The 16,529-nt window shown below is 35.7% G+C and overlaps 1 protein-coding gene across 1 annotated transcript in view; it reads left to right on the forward strand.

Annotated features, from left to right (window-relative positions):
- HCN1 (hyperpolarization activated cyclic nucleotide gated potassium channel 1) overlaps positions 1 to 16,529 on the forward strand; it is a 320,367-nt gene that overhangs the window by 278,116 nt on the left and 25,722 nt on the right. Inside the window, exon 6 of the mRNA XM_072951061.1 lies at positions 6,390 to 6,630. Coding sequence (XP_072807162.1) covers positions 6,390 to 6,630 — 241 coding nt within the window. The remainder of the gene's footprint in view (positions 1 to 6,389; positions 6,631 to 16,529) is intronic.

A 16,529-nucleotide genomic window follows, 5' to 3' on the forward strand; every position in this document is an offset into this window, starting at 1 on the left:
AAGGCAGCTGTATTTTCATAGCAATTGGTTCTCATATAGTAAACACAAGCAAGATCCGTTTTATGTATTTTTAACTAGAATCTTGTGTTTTTTGAAGAATTCCACAACAGTAAATATCTTGCTGTGTAATAATCTGCCCTGAAAATATGTATATTGCATAAAATGTGGCATTCAAATTAGTTAAAAATGTAAATAATTTCAGAAGTACATCAAAGTAAAAAAGCAATAGCTATTTGCCTGAAATGGGTAAAATTTTTGATTTAAAATGTTATAAAATACTAAAAGTGACTGTTTTCAATCCAAAGCATAGGCAGAATTGCAGAATGTAAGGGTGAGGTTAATTCTAACTGCTAATAAGCTTTTGTGATTTTGATCCAGGTAATAGGGAGGCCCCTTGGTGAAGCTGAATGAGCAATGGTTTGGAAGTCAAACATAATGGTTAGTTTCTTTAGACGTATTCTAGCTCTGAGGCTTGGGCAATGTATTTCCCCCCTCTAAGCGCCACTGTCTTCATTCTCTTGTATATTTGGGAAAATAGAACCAAATTCAAGTTTGTTCTTTGCTTGTTCTCCTCCAGGAATAAATGAGATGTAGTATGTGAAGTACCTGCTTATTATGTGCACTTAATAAATCTTACTCCCTTTCTCTTTCTTTCCACATGCCACTTTCAACTTGTCAAATTCAATTACAATGTTCCTTTGGGGGCTATTCAGGGAGAACTGGAGATGTCACTGAAGAAACAAATGGCCAGAAACATTTCTTTAAACGGAAGAAGTAAAGGGCACACATCAACACTGACCCCTATGACACAAGACATACCCACTCCCGCAAACAACCACAGCACATGCTGGTCTCCTTCTCTTTTCTTTGCAGTTCAAAGATCTCAGATTTTACTGATTTACAGTGCCAGTCAGATAGCCTAATTGTATGAAGTAGCATGTTTTAAAAACTGGCAGCATGGAGCATGGATGCCAATGTAAAGACTGTCAGATTCAGATCTTTAAAATTAATTGCTGTGGGGGGAATAAAAACAGCCACGTTTGCCGCCTTACATGTCAAGCTCTCAAAATGTGTAAAGTTGGAAAGAACAAATTAATAGGTAACATCAAAATCTCCAGGGTTTATGGTGATTCTAGGTATTTGTAAAGGTAAGATGGCATCTTCGAATCCATCAACACCCTAAGTTAGAAGATGGGCTGCCTGACAAACCATAGTTCCTCCCCTTGTGAGTGAGTGGTCCTTGGCGTATTACTCAATGTCTTCTACAAGGCAGAATAGTAATAATAGCTGTGGCCTAGGATTTTGTGAGGATAAAATAAATACTTGTAAATCACTTAGAGCAATACGTAAAACCAGCAAGAATTTAATAAATATTGTCTCCTATTTTTACCGTGTTCTTTCTTAAAATTATCGGCCTTACGGAAATCCCTAACACATCCGATTACTCTGTTTTGATTCTAACTACCCCTGGCTACTGAATTGGAAAAAAAAATAGGACGTCAGCAGCACTGTTTTATAGGGTATTCTAGGTGACAGAGTGTCATTTGATACAGATTTGACTGTATGTATTTCCTTGTTTCTCAAGTTAATACATAGAAGCCTGCACATCTGGATGCCATCCGAATGTCTGTCTGATGTAAGTTCTTAGAAGAAAGCTCTTGTGTGCTCTGCACAGTCTAAAAATACAGGGTGTGTTGGGTGTAGGGATTTAGCAATGGAACAGCAGCTCTGTTTTGTTAAGATTACTCTATGATTCATTATTGTAATGATGGTAATTATATTTATAGCTACCATTCTTAAAACTTTTTAGAACTATACTGTGTAGAATAAAATCATGGAGAATGGAGAGCTGAATGTTTCACAAAATGGAAATTTCCACAGTGATACTTGAGTTATTGATAAAGAATTGTAGTGCTAGGAGGAGCCTTAAAACATTGCTGCGCGTTGTAATAACAAACAAGATATTGCTTAAAAGTTCCCAGGGTCTCAATGTATGCACGATTCCAAAGCACAGATTCATGGTTAAAACGAATCCTTCTTGAAGCAATCTAAATATATCAAATCCCATTTTTTCTTATTGTCGTAAAGTTAAACAAACTAGGAATCAAATTACCAACAAAACAATAACAATGAAAGATACCACAGAGAGCCACTGAAAAGGCAAGTCATACATGGCGAGAAGATACTTGCAATGCGTATCTCAGCAAAGAGCTCCTGTCAAGACCATAGAAAGAACTCCTACAATAGAAAAAAACAGGGAAAACTATTGCCTGGACATTTCACCAACCAGGATCTTCATCTGACCAATAAGCCTATGAATATGTACATAACAATGTTAATCATTGGGGAATGTAAAACAAAACCACAATGAAAAAGAATTTTAAATAAGATATCTCTACATACCTACTAATGGCTAAAATTAAAAAGAATGATAACATCAAATTTTGCCAACGGTGTAAGACAACTGGAACTTTATATATTGCTGGTATATGAGAAAATAATGCTATCATTTTAGAAAACCTTTGACAATGTCTACCAAAGTTAAATATACACTTATCCTATTACCCAGCAATTCCAACATAAGGCAAATATTCAAGAGAAATCAGTGTATAAGGCACTTCAAGAATGGTTATGACAGGTTTATTTTATTAGCCTAAAACTAGAAACAACCCAAATGTCATGAAGAGTAGAATGAAGAAATAAACTGGGGCATAGTCATAAAATGAAATACAGCCGGAAACATAAAAAGAAAGAACTGCCACCACACGGCAACATGGATGAATCATGCTGACGTAATGAGTGAAAGAAACAAGACACCAAAGACTCCACGTTGCACGATGCCATTTATGGGAATTTCAAGGACAAGTAAGACCGCTTGTAGTGATGGTGATCAGCACAGCCAGAGCCTCTGGGGTTGGCTGGAAAGGAAAAAAATGAAGCCTCCTGGGAAATGTTCCATATGTGGACCTGGGTGGTTATATAGTTTCACGTGTTTGAAAATCTCATATAAGATTTGTGAACACTTATGATTTGTGTGCTTTTCTATATCTGTGTTACAGGTTAAAAAAAAAAAAAAACTCTACACTGTGACCCAAAAATGAACATGAATAATTCTGTTGCACTTTAGCAAAATAATGGGAAGGACTGCTGAAAAAGAAAGACTTTCATACTTTAAATAAACTGACATTATGTCAAAGTTAAGATCAAATGCAGGGCTCTTCATTGTTCTTGTTTGATTTTTGCATCATGCTGTTTTTAATAGAAAAAAGTTGATTTATTTGGAATTTGAATAGAGTTGTCTGTTTTCTCTCACTTTTTGTAATTTACTCAATCATTTATTTATATAAGTACAGCCTCATAGTTATTTTATATTTTGGCATTAATTAAGCCAATGTTACACTATTTATTTTATTACTCAAATTGTTACACCCTTGTTTGGTAGCTCTTTCAATTGGCCTCTTTGAAATATTCTTTTCATCCTGAAATATTCTTTTCATTTTTTTTGTTGATGTTTTTGCTTGTTACTTTGTTTGTTTTCTAGCATGACCATACTTTCTGGTAGGATAAGATGCTCTAGGAAAGAAATAATTGTATTTTTTTTAAGTTATGAAGTAAGCTTAGTAGTTTGGAGCCATTATTATTAAGGTCAGGACCACATATCTGATTCCCTTAGGGAGCGAGCATTCCTCAATTTAATGCACATAGACAATATTCCTAACTCAGGTCAAACATGTTGCTAAAAAAAAACACCTCATAACAACCGCCATAAAGAATCTGGTTGGAGATTAGAGATATTCATAGCTTTACTGTGTGTTTTATGTAATACAATGTGCTATAAGGACCTGTGATTGATGGAAGAGCTTTAAAAGTCTTGTTTTACTAATAGAGAGATATTAATAACATAACTAAATATGTTCCCTCTGCAAAACTGTGCTATAAAAATGTGATTGATGGGGAAGAGCCTTTAAAAGTTTTGCTTAACTTTTAGACTCACTTCATTGTTTCTATTAAACTACATACCCTCAAAGCAAACAAATTTCACTGGAAGACGAAGGGCTTTTAAATGCAAATAAGTTTCTGTCTCAAGACATCTTATTTCTGTCAAATATTTGTTAGAATTTACAGTTTAAATCAGAAAGTATTCACATAGAGATAAAAGTTCTACAGAGACAGAGAAAAATGAATGGATTCCTTCAAGCAGTAACAATAATGTGAAATCATCTTCGCAGTGATATAATCAAGGCAGTTCCAATGGTGCACCTGAATATGTGATGTATCATGGAAAAAGAGTTGTTTATATTAACAAAGACCCATTTACTTGTTTATAAAATAGACTTTCAAGTATTTTCTAAAATAAAAGGTGAGAAAACAATGAAGAGAAAAAATCTGTATAGTTGAAACAAAAAACATAGATGAAAAGATTCTCTTTGCTTTATTATTTTTGTTTGGCATTTATTTTCTCTGCAACCTGACTTATTTTCAGTTTCCTACACTACTGTCCTTCTACGTCATTTTACATGTGAAGTTATTAACTCTTTAAGAACCAGTTTGGTCATTTTAATGGACGTATCTCTGTCTTCTTTTAACTCACGTAGTTACCTTGAGTACCTCGAATGGTTCACCTTTTATCTTCCTGTGGTGTTTGTATAGAAGTATATTGAAGAGTAAAAAAAAAGCACATTTTATAGACATAAGACTTGTTTCCCAAGCTATTTGCTTGAGAAAGCATTCTAAGAGTTTTCAGTAGTCACTTCCCGACAAGAATAAAAATTAGGCTTTGTGAGCACTTTTTTTCCACTGCCAGACTCCATCTTCCTTCTTCCCCACATTCTTCCTTTTCTCTGCCTTCTGTTCATTCAGACCTGCAGGCATGTTTATTGAGTACTTACTATGTGCTGAACTTATTGTAGCCCTGGTCTACTCCTACCACGGCTCTTCAGCACCAGTTAATACTAAGCACAGATCATGTAAGGTACAGCCACGCGTGGAGTCTGCTGTGTACTGTGGGGCCTGGATGGTGCTGCACCAAGTACCACATGTAACATCCTTCTCTTGTCTTTACTTTCTAGTTATTATTGCTGATTTTTAAATATTCTACCATCCTCCATGAAACCTGCTATTAGAGATATTTCTCTGCTCTGCTGAAATCACAACATATTGTTGAAGATGAAACACCTTCTTTTCCATGGTGGACGCAAAATTTTGTGCCCTCTGCATCAGCTGAAATTTTGTTAACTATCCTGAGATAATATTGGGTGATTTTATGAAGTAAGACTGGGGAAACTTTGTTTCCCAGTCTTACAAACTGGAATTTTGTATTCCCAGAGCAAGAATTCAGACCTCAAACTTCTTTCAATACTCCCGAATCTTTTTGCCCTTTTCCCACCCCTTAGCAGAGGTGACTTCATTTTCTGTGTCTCTTAAACAAGTTACAAACTCAGGTTCAACCTTGTTCTTTGGGGGCTCACTGGAGAAGATATTTCTGAGAAACGGCATTGTGGTAAAATTTAGATTCCTGTTGTTTATTCTGTTCCGTATCTAATTTGCAGGATTAAAAATGACTGGCCCCACACCCCTATTTTGGTTCATAATGACAACCCTATGTCTAATCTGGACTAGAATCCACAGAATGAAGTCAAACATATAAATCTCTTAATTTAGAGTTGTCCTGATCCCAGAAATAAAATGAACAATTCAGGAAAAGGAAAATATGGCTTCTGTCCAGTCCAAGACTTCCCATGAAAGCCCAGGAGGTTTTTTAAGGAGGGATTTTCTGATCTAGCCCAGAAACAGACTGAATGTATAATTATAGATTATGTCTAGTCTCCTTTGTGCAATGTGTAATGCGACACTACGTCTCCTTGCTTTAATGGGAGCAACATTAAGAAAAAAATGTCAAAATGCTGCTGGCATTTTGTTGGCAGCTGGGCTCTTGTTTCAGAACTCCAGTCAGTAGGTGCAAGTTAGATTTTTCAGTTGTGACCATCAAAGCAGTAATGTCATGGCTAATAGGAAGTGTTACGGCTTCCCTTCTTCATAAAAGCAGATCAAAGGGAGGCTAAAACTCTTCCACAATTTTGTTCTAATTCTATATAAAGAATAATAAAGAAATGGAAAGTTATAAAAGGTAAACTGGTATATATTTAATTCACATTTATTGAATGTTTGATATGTGCCTATACTGCTCTCCGTGCTGGGAATACGTCAACAAAAATAAAGCATAATCCCTGGTTTCGAAAAGATATGAAGATTATTAGAGCTTATGTATTTTTAATTCTTAATTTAAATTGCAATGTATGCTATATATAGAATTTTAACTTTAACATATGATTTTCTTCCTGAAATGATGAATATCTCTTTTAATATTTGTTTATTCTTGCCATCTTTAGGAGATAGTCAACTTCAACTGTCGGAAACTAGTGGCTACAATGCCTCTTTTTGCTAATGCGGATCCTAATTTTGTGACTGCCATGCTGAGCAAGTTGAGATTTGAGGTGTTTCAACCTGGAGATTATATCATACGAGAAGGAGCGGTGGGTAAAAAAATGTATTTCATTCAACATGGTGTTGCTGGTGTCATCACAAAATCCAGTAAAGAAATGAAGCTGACAGATGGCTCTTACTTTGGAGGTGAGTGAAAAAGAAACTTCAACTGAGCTGAAGTTTAATTTACCTGCGATAAGTATCTTTATCAGAAATTTGGAGATGTCAGGATGTTGTTTGTTGGTTTTGAATATGGGCTTTTATTTGAATTCTGATAAAAAGTCTATGTGGTATGTTTTCACATTTCAGGGTCGCCCGTTCAGGGCACATGCACTTATTACCCTATTAGTTAGAGTAGTCCTTCACCTTCTTGAACTGAAACCAAATAACAGTGGCTTAAACAAGTGGAAAGTATGTTTTCCTCTCAACAAATGTCCCAGAAGGGTCAGATGGCTCCCCTCAGCACAGTTTTCATGCACCCAGATTTCATTTATTTTGTTGGTCTGGCATCCTCTAGAGTGTTTCCTCATTTTCACAAAAGGCATTGGTTCCCTTCCACAAATTGGGCCACAGGAGAGGGAGGAGGGGACAGAGGAAGTGAAGAGTGAGCAGTTTCTTTTTAGATGTGTGCCCAGAATGGCCAACATCACTGCCATGTCACATCTGATTGGCCAGAATTTAGTCACAAGAGTACCTCTAGGCATAATGAAGGCTGGGAAATGTAGCTTCTAGTTGAGTGGTGTATTAGTCGGGGCTCTCTAGAGAAACAGAACCAGCGGGATATATATACACAGAAGGAGATTTATCATGAGAAACTGACTCACGTGACTATGGAGGCTGACAAGTGTTATGATCTGCCCTCTGAAACTGAAGGACAGGAAAGCTGGTAGTTTAATTTGTCTGGTTCCAAAAGCCTGAGAACCAACGGTGTAAATCATGTCTGAGAGCAGAAAGTAAGATGAGATGTTAGCTCAAGCAGTGAGACAGGAGAAAAGGAATGAATTCCTTCTGCCGCCTTCTTTTTTTTTCCTATTTAGGCCCCCAGTGGGTTGAAGATGCACACACTAGAAAGGACAGTCCACTTGACTGAGTCCACTGGTTCAAATGCTAATCTCACCCAGAAACACCCTCATGGACATACCCCCAGATGATGCTTAATTTGAGCACCTCATGTGTCAAGTTGACACATAAAATTAACCATCACAAGTGGCAATTTGCTTTGTTAAAAATTCTGACAAGGAAAAAGAGAAACTGAAAGCTGATGGAAATAAATAAAAGCTGATAGTAAGCAATACAAGTATAATCCAGCTTTGGGGGGAAGTGGTTTGGGGAAAAATGTTTATGGGTTTGTGTTTTGTTTTGTTTTGAGATTTTTCTTGTTTTCTAGCACTACATGATGCTCTAAGCTCATCTTACACATTTCCTTACTCAGTCCTAGAATCAGCCATTTTTCCAAGGATCCCTGGTTCCTTTGATTGGAGATTGGTTTTAGAAACCATGATCTGGACACTAGGTGACTCATTTCTATTACCATTACTTCCAGGTCCTCTCAGCTGACAAGGCAAAGTGAAACATATGTACATACTACCTTGTATATATACACATGTCTGTAAATATTTCTATGTGTAGCCATATGTATCCATATTAAGCTAAATATGAATACATACTGATGTTTCCAACTCTAATCCATTACCACACAAATTATTCTAGCCTCTTTCCCTTGTTTATCTGTAGTACACCCTCAACAGGAAGAAATTTGGTTCCCATAATCCATCATCCATTTACTTACTTACTTATTCAGTTCTAGTATAGATTTACAGTGGTTTTAAAATTGTTAACCAATACATCCATGAGAAATAACTTTATCAACTAGACTACAGTCTTACATACAGTTCCTTTTGCCTCTTCATTCATTTGCAAAGATGCTTAGGTCAGCATCTTATTCCTCCACCTCCTTCACTGAGGTGGTTTCATACAACTGTAATACACTTACATTCTTTTGTTACATTCTGAATTCCATCCAGAGAACTCATGACTACCTAAATTATTTCTTTTTTAATTTCCATACCATCAGATTTACACTTCCATTTTTGTGCTGTAAAGTTTTACAGTTTTTGACAAATGTTTGCTGTCTTGTATTCACCATTACAGTATCATCCAGAATTGTGTTTGACAGCAATACAATAATTGTATTGATAGCAAGTGATGTATAAGAAAGATAATGAGATTAAATGAGGTTTGTTTTTAAAGAGGAATGTGATGGTCTTCAATTACTAAACATAGTTATCAAAATCATAATGCAATTTTATATAAAATACATATTCTTCTCCATTCTTCTTCTAAATTTCTTAAAACATACGTGATCAGTTCTAAATTTAGCCTTATAAAATTACCAGTGAAGTTATCTCCCATTTAACCATTTAACAAATATTTCTTCTATAGTTTATTCCTGAGTCAAATATCTACTTATTCAACCCAACTCATTTCAGTAAGAAATTCTACAAAATAATACTTTGTTTGGATTCACTGCTTTTTAGTGTCACTCATAATTTCACTATGGTGACCTGAACAGGCTATTAGTGGACCTGTCCTTTGATGGGAATTTTATGGAAGAAAATAGGTCAGCATACTTTCAATTCTTTTACACGTGCAGTGGATATTTGTTCAATTTAAAAACCAAAGAAGCCAAACAAAGGCTATTAGAACCCGATAATAATAATAAGTTGTACTTATTTAGCATGTTAGGGTTTACAATGTATACCTCTTTAAGTGTCTAATATGAAAATTTTGAAATTGACAGAGTAAACTTTTGTAGCATACTAATTTTACATTCCCATAAGCTGAGCATGGCAAGTTCATAGTACTCTTAAGCAGAAGAGCCAGGGATCAACTGAGGAATGCTCTTTCCATTCTTCTAAAGTGTCTGGATTAAGTAAATGTAATCAGTGCACAGAATACACTCCAACTAAATGGCAAGCAAAATAGTGAGATAAGGAGACTTTCGAAGAAAGCTCACATTCAGAGTTCTGTGTTTTGTGCATAACTTCCTAACTTGATTTATTTCTGCAATAATACTGGGCTTTCTCTCTCTCTCTCTCTCTCTCTCTGTATATATATATATATATATATATATATATATATATATATATATATATATATATATACACACACACACACATATATACATACACACACACACACACACACATGTATCTAGAGAGGTCCCCCCCCCTTTTTTATGTGCAGGTGGGAGAGAGAGTGTGTTATATTAACTCATGCATCATTGTATTCAGTGTTCTCACCAACAGTTTCAAGTAATGTTCTAGGAGACAGAATAAAAGAAAATGAGCATTATCTAAGTGCCTGCTGTGTATTAGGCAGGTTTATAGGTACTAGTTATACAGCATTGAGCAAAATAGACAAAATTATCCACAGCCATGGAGCTTTTTTATGTTATATTTTAGAAAGAAGAAATGTAATAAAGAAATCTGGAAATTACTGAAATATTAAGCCACAGTATCAGATGGTGATAAATGCTTCAAGGAAAACTGAAGCAGGGAAGAAATAAGAAACACCTCCTTGCCCTTCCTTGCCAGCTGGAGATTAGCATTCGGGCATGTGGGATTACCTAAGAGTCCCAGGCTTCCTACTGAGAGTGATGGACAGTGGGGCTAAGATAACTAACGAGATTGGTCCTCATGGCTCAGCCCAGGTAAATGGTGAGGCAGTGAGTTTTGGGTGCTAAAGAAATAGGGGTCTCCCTTGCAGAAAAAGAAGTTCCTAATCTCCTTGATTCCTTCTATGGGGAAAATTTTTATAATTCTCTTTTTACGTATGAGAGAGATGGGCCTCAGAGAAGTTAAACAATCTGGCAAAGGCCATGTACCTGAAAAGAACAAAGCCAGGTTTCAAACTCAGCTATGAATCTGACCCCAAAGCCTGTGTTTTCTCCACTGTTCCTCACTGCTTCCTAAGAGAGGGTATGATGATCCTCTAGGATGTCAGCTTCAAACATTAGTACACCTTAGCCTCCCTTCAGAGCCATCCATGGCCCTTTTATACATGCATTTGTTAAACCATTTTGTAATCAATATGTTCTACCTGACTCTCCTATTAAAGTAATCATGCCATTAACATATTATCCACTAAGTTAAACTGCTGTTCATATACTTCATTAAAATTTCAGTGTATCTTTGTATTCAGTAGTTCATGATTTTAAAGACAAGCTTTTATTTTTTTCTGATATAATGTTTCATTGTTATTATTTCTATCCACTGATCTATTAGAGGTTGTCTTTCCACACCAAAGTGTTCTAATTGATTCAGTCTCTTGACTTTGCTTCTTTCCAAATCCCATAAATTCTTCTTATAGTATAATGATGTGAAATAAACTTAGCAGAAAGAAAATACTTCCCACAGTTGTTGTCATTATAAATCATTTGGTATTAAACGCTGCTTAATCATGTCTAACATTTTGACAACCTCAAGGAGACTGCCAGATACTTTATATAGTTAAAGTGCCTATTTAAGAGTTTTATGGCCAAAATGCATCTGGCCAGATTACAATCATCTGGTATTTTTAAGTTTTAAACCAAGCCACAGGTTTGAAAAACCACAGACAATTCCATCATGGTGACTATTCTTTATTTGTAAAAGGAATGGAGCATCTGCCAATCTGTAGCTTACAGTTTACTCTACCTCTAGTCCATTGTACATTTCTAAAATTATTTTCGTGAAAGGTATGAAGTTCTATGGCAAGCCAAAACAAATCTGGCAGGTTATGACTCACCTTAGAATATAAAATTGTTTTGAATATTTTTAAATGTTCTTTCTCCTTCTTTTGAAAACATAAATTGTGAAAATTTGATTACCAATACTCTTTAGTACTCACATTTTACTTGTGTTATTCAACTTTTGCAACAATAAACTCTGTATATGCTATTAAGGGAATTTCTGGTAATAAAGAACAGATGGAAGATTTTTTCCCTCATTTTGCATAGCTCAGAGGGTAGAAAGAAGTAGGGCTTTCTATCAAGCTAACTGGAGGAAACACAGGTTAAATACATCACCCAATAAGGATAGTCTAAGTAAAAGCTATCTCCTGGATTGATGTTTTCTTTAAGGGTTCTCCTTGGAGGAGATCTGCATTGGTGATTTGAGAGGAACCAGTGGGCCTTTTATTTTGAAGCCCAACCTTTCCATTCATGCCTGTGTCCCAGCACTCCCAGAAGGGGAGGCTCCAGCCCCCTGCTCTTTGTGCTTTCATCCACTCTGTAGCTATTCCTCATTCAGGAAAGTTTATCTGATTGTGTCCCTTGCCTTTTATACAAAGAAGAATAATACCCAAATTCTTTAAGAACGTCTACCAAACCCTCTACAGTCTGGCCAAACCTATTTTCCTAATCTCAGTGCATGTCTTTCCCTTCTGACACCCTTAACCCAACCCCCTAAAACTACTAGTTCTTATATAAGCAAGCAAACGTTGCCTTTGCAAAGAATGATCCCTTTGGTTTAAAAATCTAAAACTAAAATAAAAACAACCCCCTTCATTCTTCAGGCTGACACATTGCTTCTCATGTTTTTATGACACCACTCAAGTATTATTTTTTAATCTCCCCCAGGCAATTTTTTTCTTTCTGTTTTCATAGTACTTTAACCTTAACCTAATATTGAACTGTTTTCATTATTATTTTATACATCAATCTTCCATATTGGATTATGAATTTTCTAAGTTTAGATACTGTGATTTTTTTTCCAGTTTAAACCTGCAACACCAAGGAACAATGCTTGAACTGTCACACAGAGTCAGTGAGAACTTGTACAGTGAGTGAATGGATGAATGGATGGTGGATGAATATATGTTCCCTTGTTTCTATTCTTTATCTCTATCTCTTCTTCTGCTTTTTCTCCAGCCTCAAAAAAGAAAAGCAGTCAAGCATCCCATTCACTTTTGTATTATACTGGATTCAATTCATTCTCTTTATCTCAAGATTGGAAATCAATACAAATAATAATGATAAATTATAAGCTAAACTAAATGAAACACAAGAATTACCTGTTTCTGAGAAGTTCAGTGTTAATATTTAAATTACTTTCTATGTAATTTTAAATAGATCTCACTCTATTAAGGATAATATAGTTCTAGAATTTAACAATGTAATCTGGAGCAAGGCTATCCAGTAGAACTTTCTGTGGTGATGAAAATAGTATCTACTTAATACTGTTCAAAAACTAACCAGGAGCCATATGCAGCTATTGAGCATTTGAAGCTAGTGTGACTGGGGAATTAAATGATTAATTTCATTTATTGTAATTAATTTAGATTAAATATAAATAACCACCTGTGGCTAGTGCCTACCATATTGGATAAAACAGATCTAGATTGCTGTCAAAAGGGGCTGAAAGGAATTTACAAGGTTATTGTATCTAGCATAGTATAAAGGAGTGTTATCTTTCTCTATTTTTATATTCTTAGATATTTTCCAGTCTTTCAAAAAATCTTTATTTCATGCTAATCCTCAAATATCCCTAAGAGTTAATTTATCTCATAAATGTAGCAAATGATACCGATTTCCTTCCTTTCTTTCTTCCTTCACTCCTTCAATCCTTTTTTCCTTCCCATATAGATATTGAAAATCTTCAGTGTTCCAGGCAGAATTCTAGGTATTTGTCATAGAGTAGCAAATAAGGTAAAACCTTAGAACTCATGGATATTATATACTATTGGGGAGATACCCAACATGCAAAAAAAAATAAATGAATGCATGAAATAATTTCAAGTAATAGATGCCATGAAAAAAATTATAAAACAAGTTAATGAAAGAAGAGTTGAGTAGAGAAGAGACCTTAATACAAAGAGATAACTAGCCATTTAATTTCTGCAGGAAAGGCATGGAGAATAGCAACAGCAAATTTCCTGAAGTGGGAACAGAGGTGGTAGATTCCAGGAACAAAAAATATCACTCCTGACAGAGCAAAGGGAGAGATGGGAAGGGTTATAGAAGCTGAGCTCTATTTTGTATCCAGAAAAAGAACTAGTGACATACATAGAACATGATGTACTTATAAGTCATCTTAGTGATAGGCCAGGCACCCTAACTTAGTTCACGTGGGAAGGTGGTAAACAGAGAGGAGAAAAAAAGAACTGGCGTTAATGAACTGGATGGACTTGTGGGATAGAAAAAAAATTACTTGAGTTAGAGCAATAGAATAAATTGAGTTGGAAATCCAAGAAGTGGTGATCTGAATGGCAGCTTTGAAGTCGGCTAAGCTACTGATAACTAGGTCTAGGATATGACCGTTGAAATAATGGCTAAATAGAAATATAGAAATGAAATATTGTTAAGAGTGAGTTAACCAAAGAACACTAACAATGTGTTAAATGAAACATCTCCAAGCATTCTGATGGATACAATGATGATATGTTTTAAACGTTACGAAAAGAAGAATCTATATTTCAGTGAAGGCCTACTTAAACTAAATTAAGGTTATACTTTTAAGACTTTTTTCCTTCATGTGTTATTTACACTATTTTCCTTATTTTCTCTCCATCTCTAATTTTCTTCTGTTTATTTGCAACATTTATATAAAAAGTACACAGAAATTATGGGACTAAAAGATTCCTACTATACTGATCATTTTATGTTTTTATTTGCATCTTCATCTTTAGCACATTCCCTGATAGATCTTTTTAATGGAATAAATATTTGTGGCATTGAATCTAAATTTGAAATCATTTTTAATTAAATAATATTTTACATCATGAAGTCAGTTATCAAGGTTTTAATAAATGATCTCTATTTATATTTATTTTCAATTTTTCAAACATTTAATTGTAGTATCTGCCCTTCTTTGTTTCTCCTCCAATTTCTTAACAAAAATCATAAATGTGAACCACATCATTAGACTTAGTATTTTGGTAATACTTCATTTGGTGCTGAATAGAGCAGCAAGATTCCTTCTGAGCTTTTGTTTTCTGAGTTTTTTGTTTTTATTTTGTTGATGTTGGCTTTTCTTTTGTGGGGGGGTGTTATTGGTTGTTTTATTTTGTTTTGGTTTTGGTTTTTTTTTTTGCTCTTCAGCTTCACATTTGGCTTTGAGAGCCGCAGTACCACATCGCTGACTAAGGTCTTCTTGCCCCACTTCGGCAGATCTGTTCATCCCCGTCACAGGCGGGTGTGATGAGTGAGCTAACATTAGTAAAGTACTCCCAGTTCTTTGGATTAAAGTTGTGCAAGCTATTATTCTGTTGTGACACCTTCTTTAAGGATCATTATTATACTTCATTGTATTTGTGGAGTCTAGGAAAGAAAGTGGGGGAAAAGACTTTGAGTAGGCACACTTCAACACAGTGCAAAAGGACAGCAAGTCATGGAAAGAGCTTGGGTTCAAATTTTATTTTTAATATTATCTTTTTTCCTCCCACTTTTTCTATTCTATACTATTAGCCCAGAGTGGGGTGAGGCGAAGGAAGACCATCTTTCTGTGGGAATAATAAGTGGTACCTTGTGAGGCATTAGGTATACATTTGGAAGCAATTAAATATTCTATGACATTCTCAAAGCCATATTTTTATCCTATAAAAGAGTTAGGAGGTATGCAAATGAAGCATTCCAGGCTCTTTATCATAATGTAGAATTTCAGTTTAAAACGTTGTTAAGATCTTATTTGATAAATGCTCCCAACACAGTATTTATGATCTTGGACAGCCACTCTTTAAACAAGTTCATTTGGAGGCAGTGGTGTCCTGTGGTTAGTTTATGCATGTAATTGCTGGTAGACAGATGGCTAGGTTCTCACTGTGTCCTCATTTCAACTCTATCTCTAGCTTGCTCCTTTTCCATGTGGCCTTCCACGTGTGCCAATATCAGAGGCTTTTAATTCTGTGTCCAAGTTTTACTTACTCTTAAATTTAGACCCTCCCCTCAAGTCTGAAGTTCCACATTGCTAAAACTGTACCGCTGTACAGTGGCAACCCCTGCTGATCTGTGCACCATATGCAATTTATAAGGTTATGTCTCAGTAGCTCAAGCATATTTCATTGCTTGATTGTTCCACTCTCATAATATTGCAAATTAAATTATCAAATTCTATCTTTAGGAACAAAACTATAAGAGGATCAGGAAGCCACATAATGTGGCAGAGCGCTCAGCATCCACAGCGCCAGGGACCAGTGCCATCTCTGTCAACAAGACCCAATCCAACTGCATGTCCCCAGGCAACTTGTTTAACGTTTTAAGGCTTGGGATCATCAGCTGTAAAATGAGTTATTAAAATGGACGCTGTGTGCAGCCTTCCAGGTCTGTGGTTCTGTTGGAATGGCACTCGTGGGAGCATCTCCTTTTTGCCAGCTTGCTTGTTTTTAGTAGCTTTTTGAGTATCTAAAGTGTCTTCTAGCTTATTCTAGAGTCCACAGAAGTATCATCACTGAGGATATTTTCCAGGACAAGACCTTAGCATTAAAAAAATGGAGGCAGGTGATATTGGTGAAGATTCATGTTCTAGTGCATGAAAATTAACTACAACCCTTTTTCATGGGTAGTGAAAAAGTAGAAAGTGTCAGGGGCTGGTTGGGAAGCTCTTTGAAATGTGACAGAAGGATACTGTTTAAGGGTGTGGGTGTTAAGAGTCAGATCTTGAGATGCTGTTGGGTTTTGAGAAAGTCTCTGATCTTCTCCAAGCCCCTGTTTCCAAATCTGTAACATCAGGATGATAATAGTAATTTCTACCTCATTAGGCTTGTTTAGAGTAGTGGATGATTTAACACGTACAGAATGCTTAGAGCAACACTTGGAACATAATCTGTGCCATGATATTAGTTGGTAACAAAAGCAACTGGACTGATGTCATATAGAGCAGCAGATACCCGTGCAAGATGTTACTGAGGTATTTTTGAATCAGTGCTCATGTCGAGTGAATCAGCACTGGAGAACTGAAAGATCTATTTGTATATTCTTTGGAGTCAGTGTTAGTCTTAATGCAATGCCAGTGAAATTCACTCTAAATCGGTTTGTGGCTATGGTTGGACACAGGAATGTGAGAGTGAAA

Source organism: Vicugna pacos, chromosome 3 (assembly GCF_048564905.1).
Source record: "Vicugna pacos chromosome 3, VicPac4, whole genome shotgun sequence".
In the NCBI taxonomy this organism is placed as follows: Eukaryota; Metazoa; Chordata; class Mammalia; order Artiodactyla; family Camelidae; genus Vicugna; species Vicugna pacos.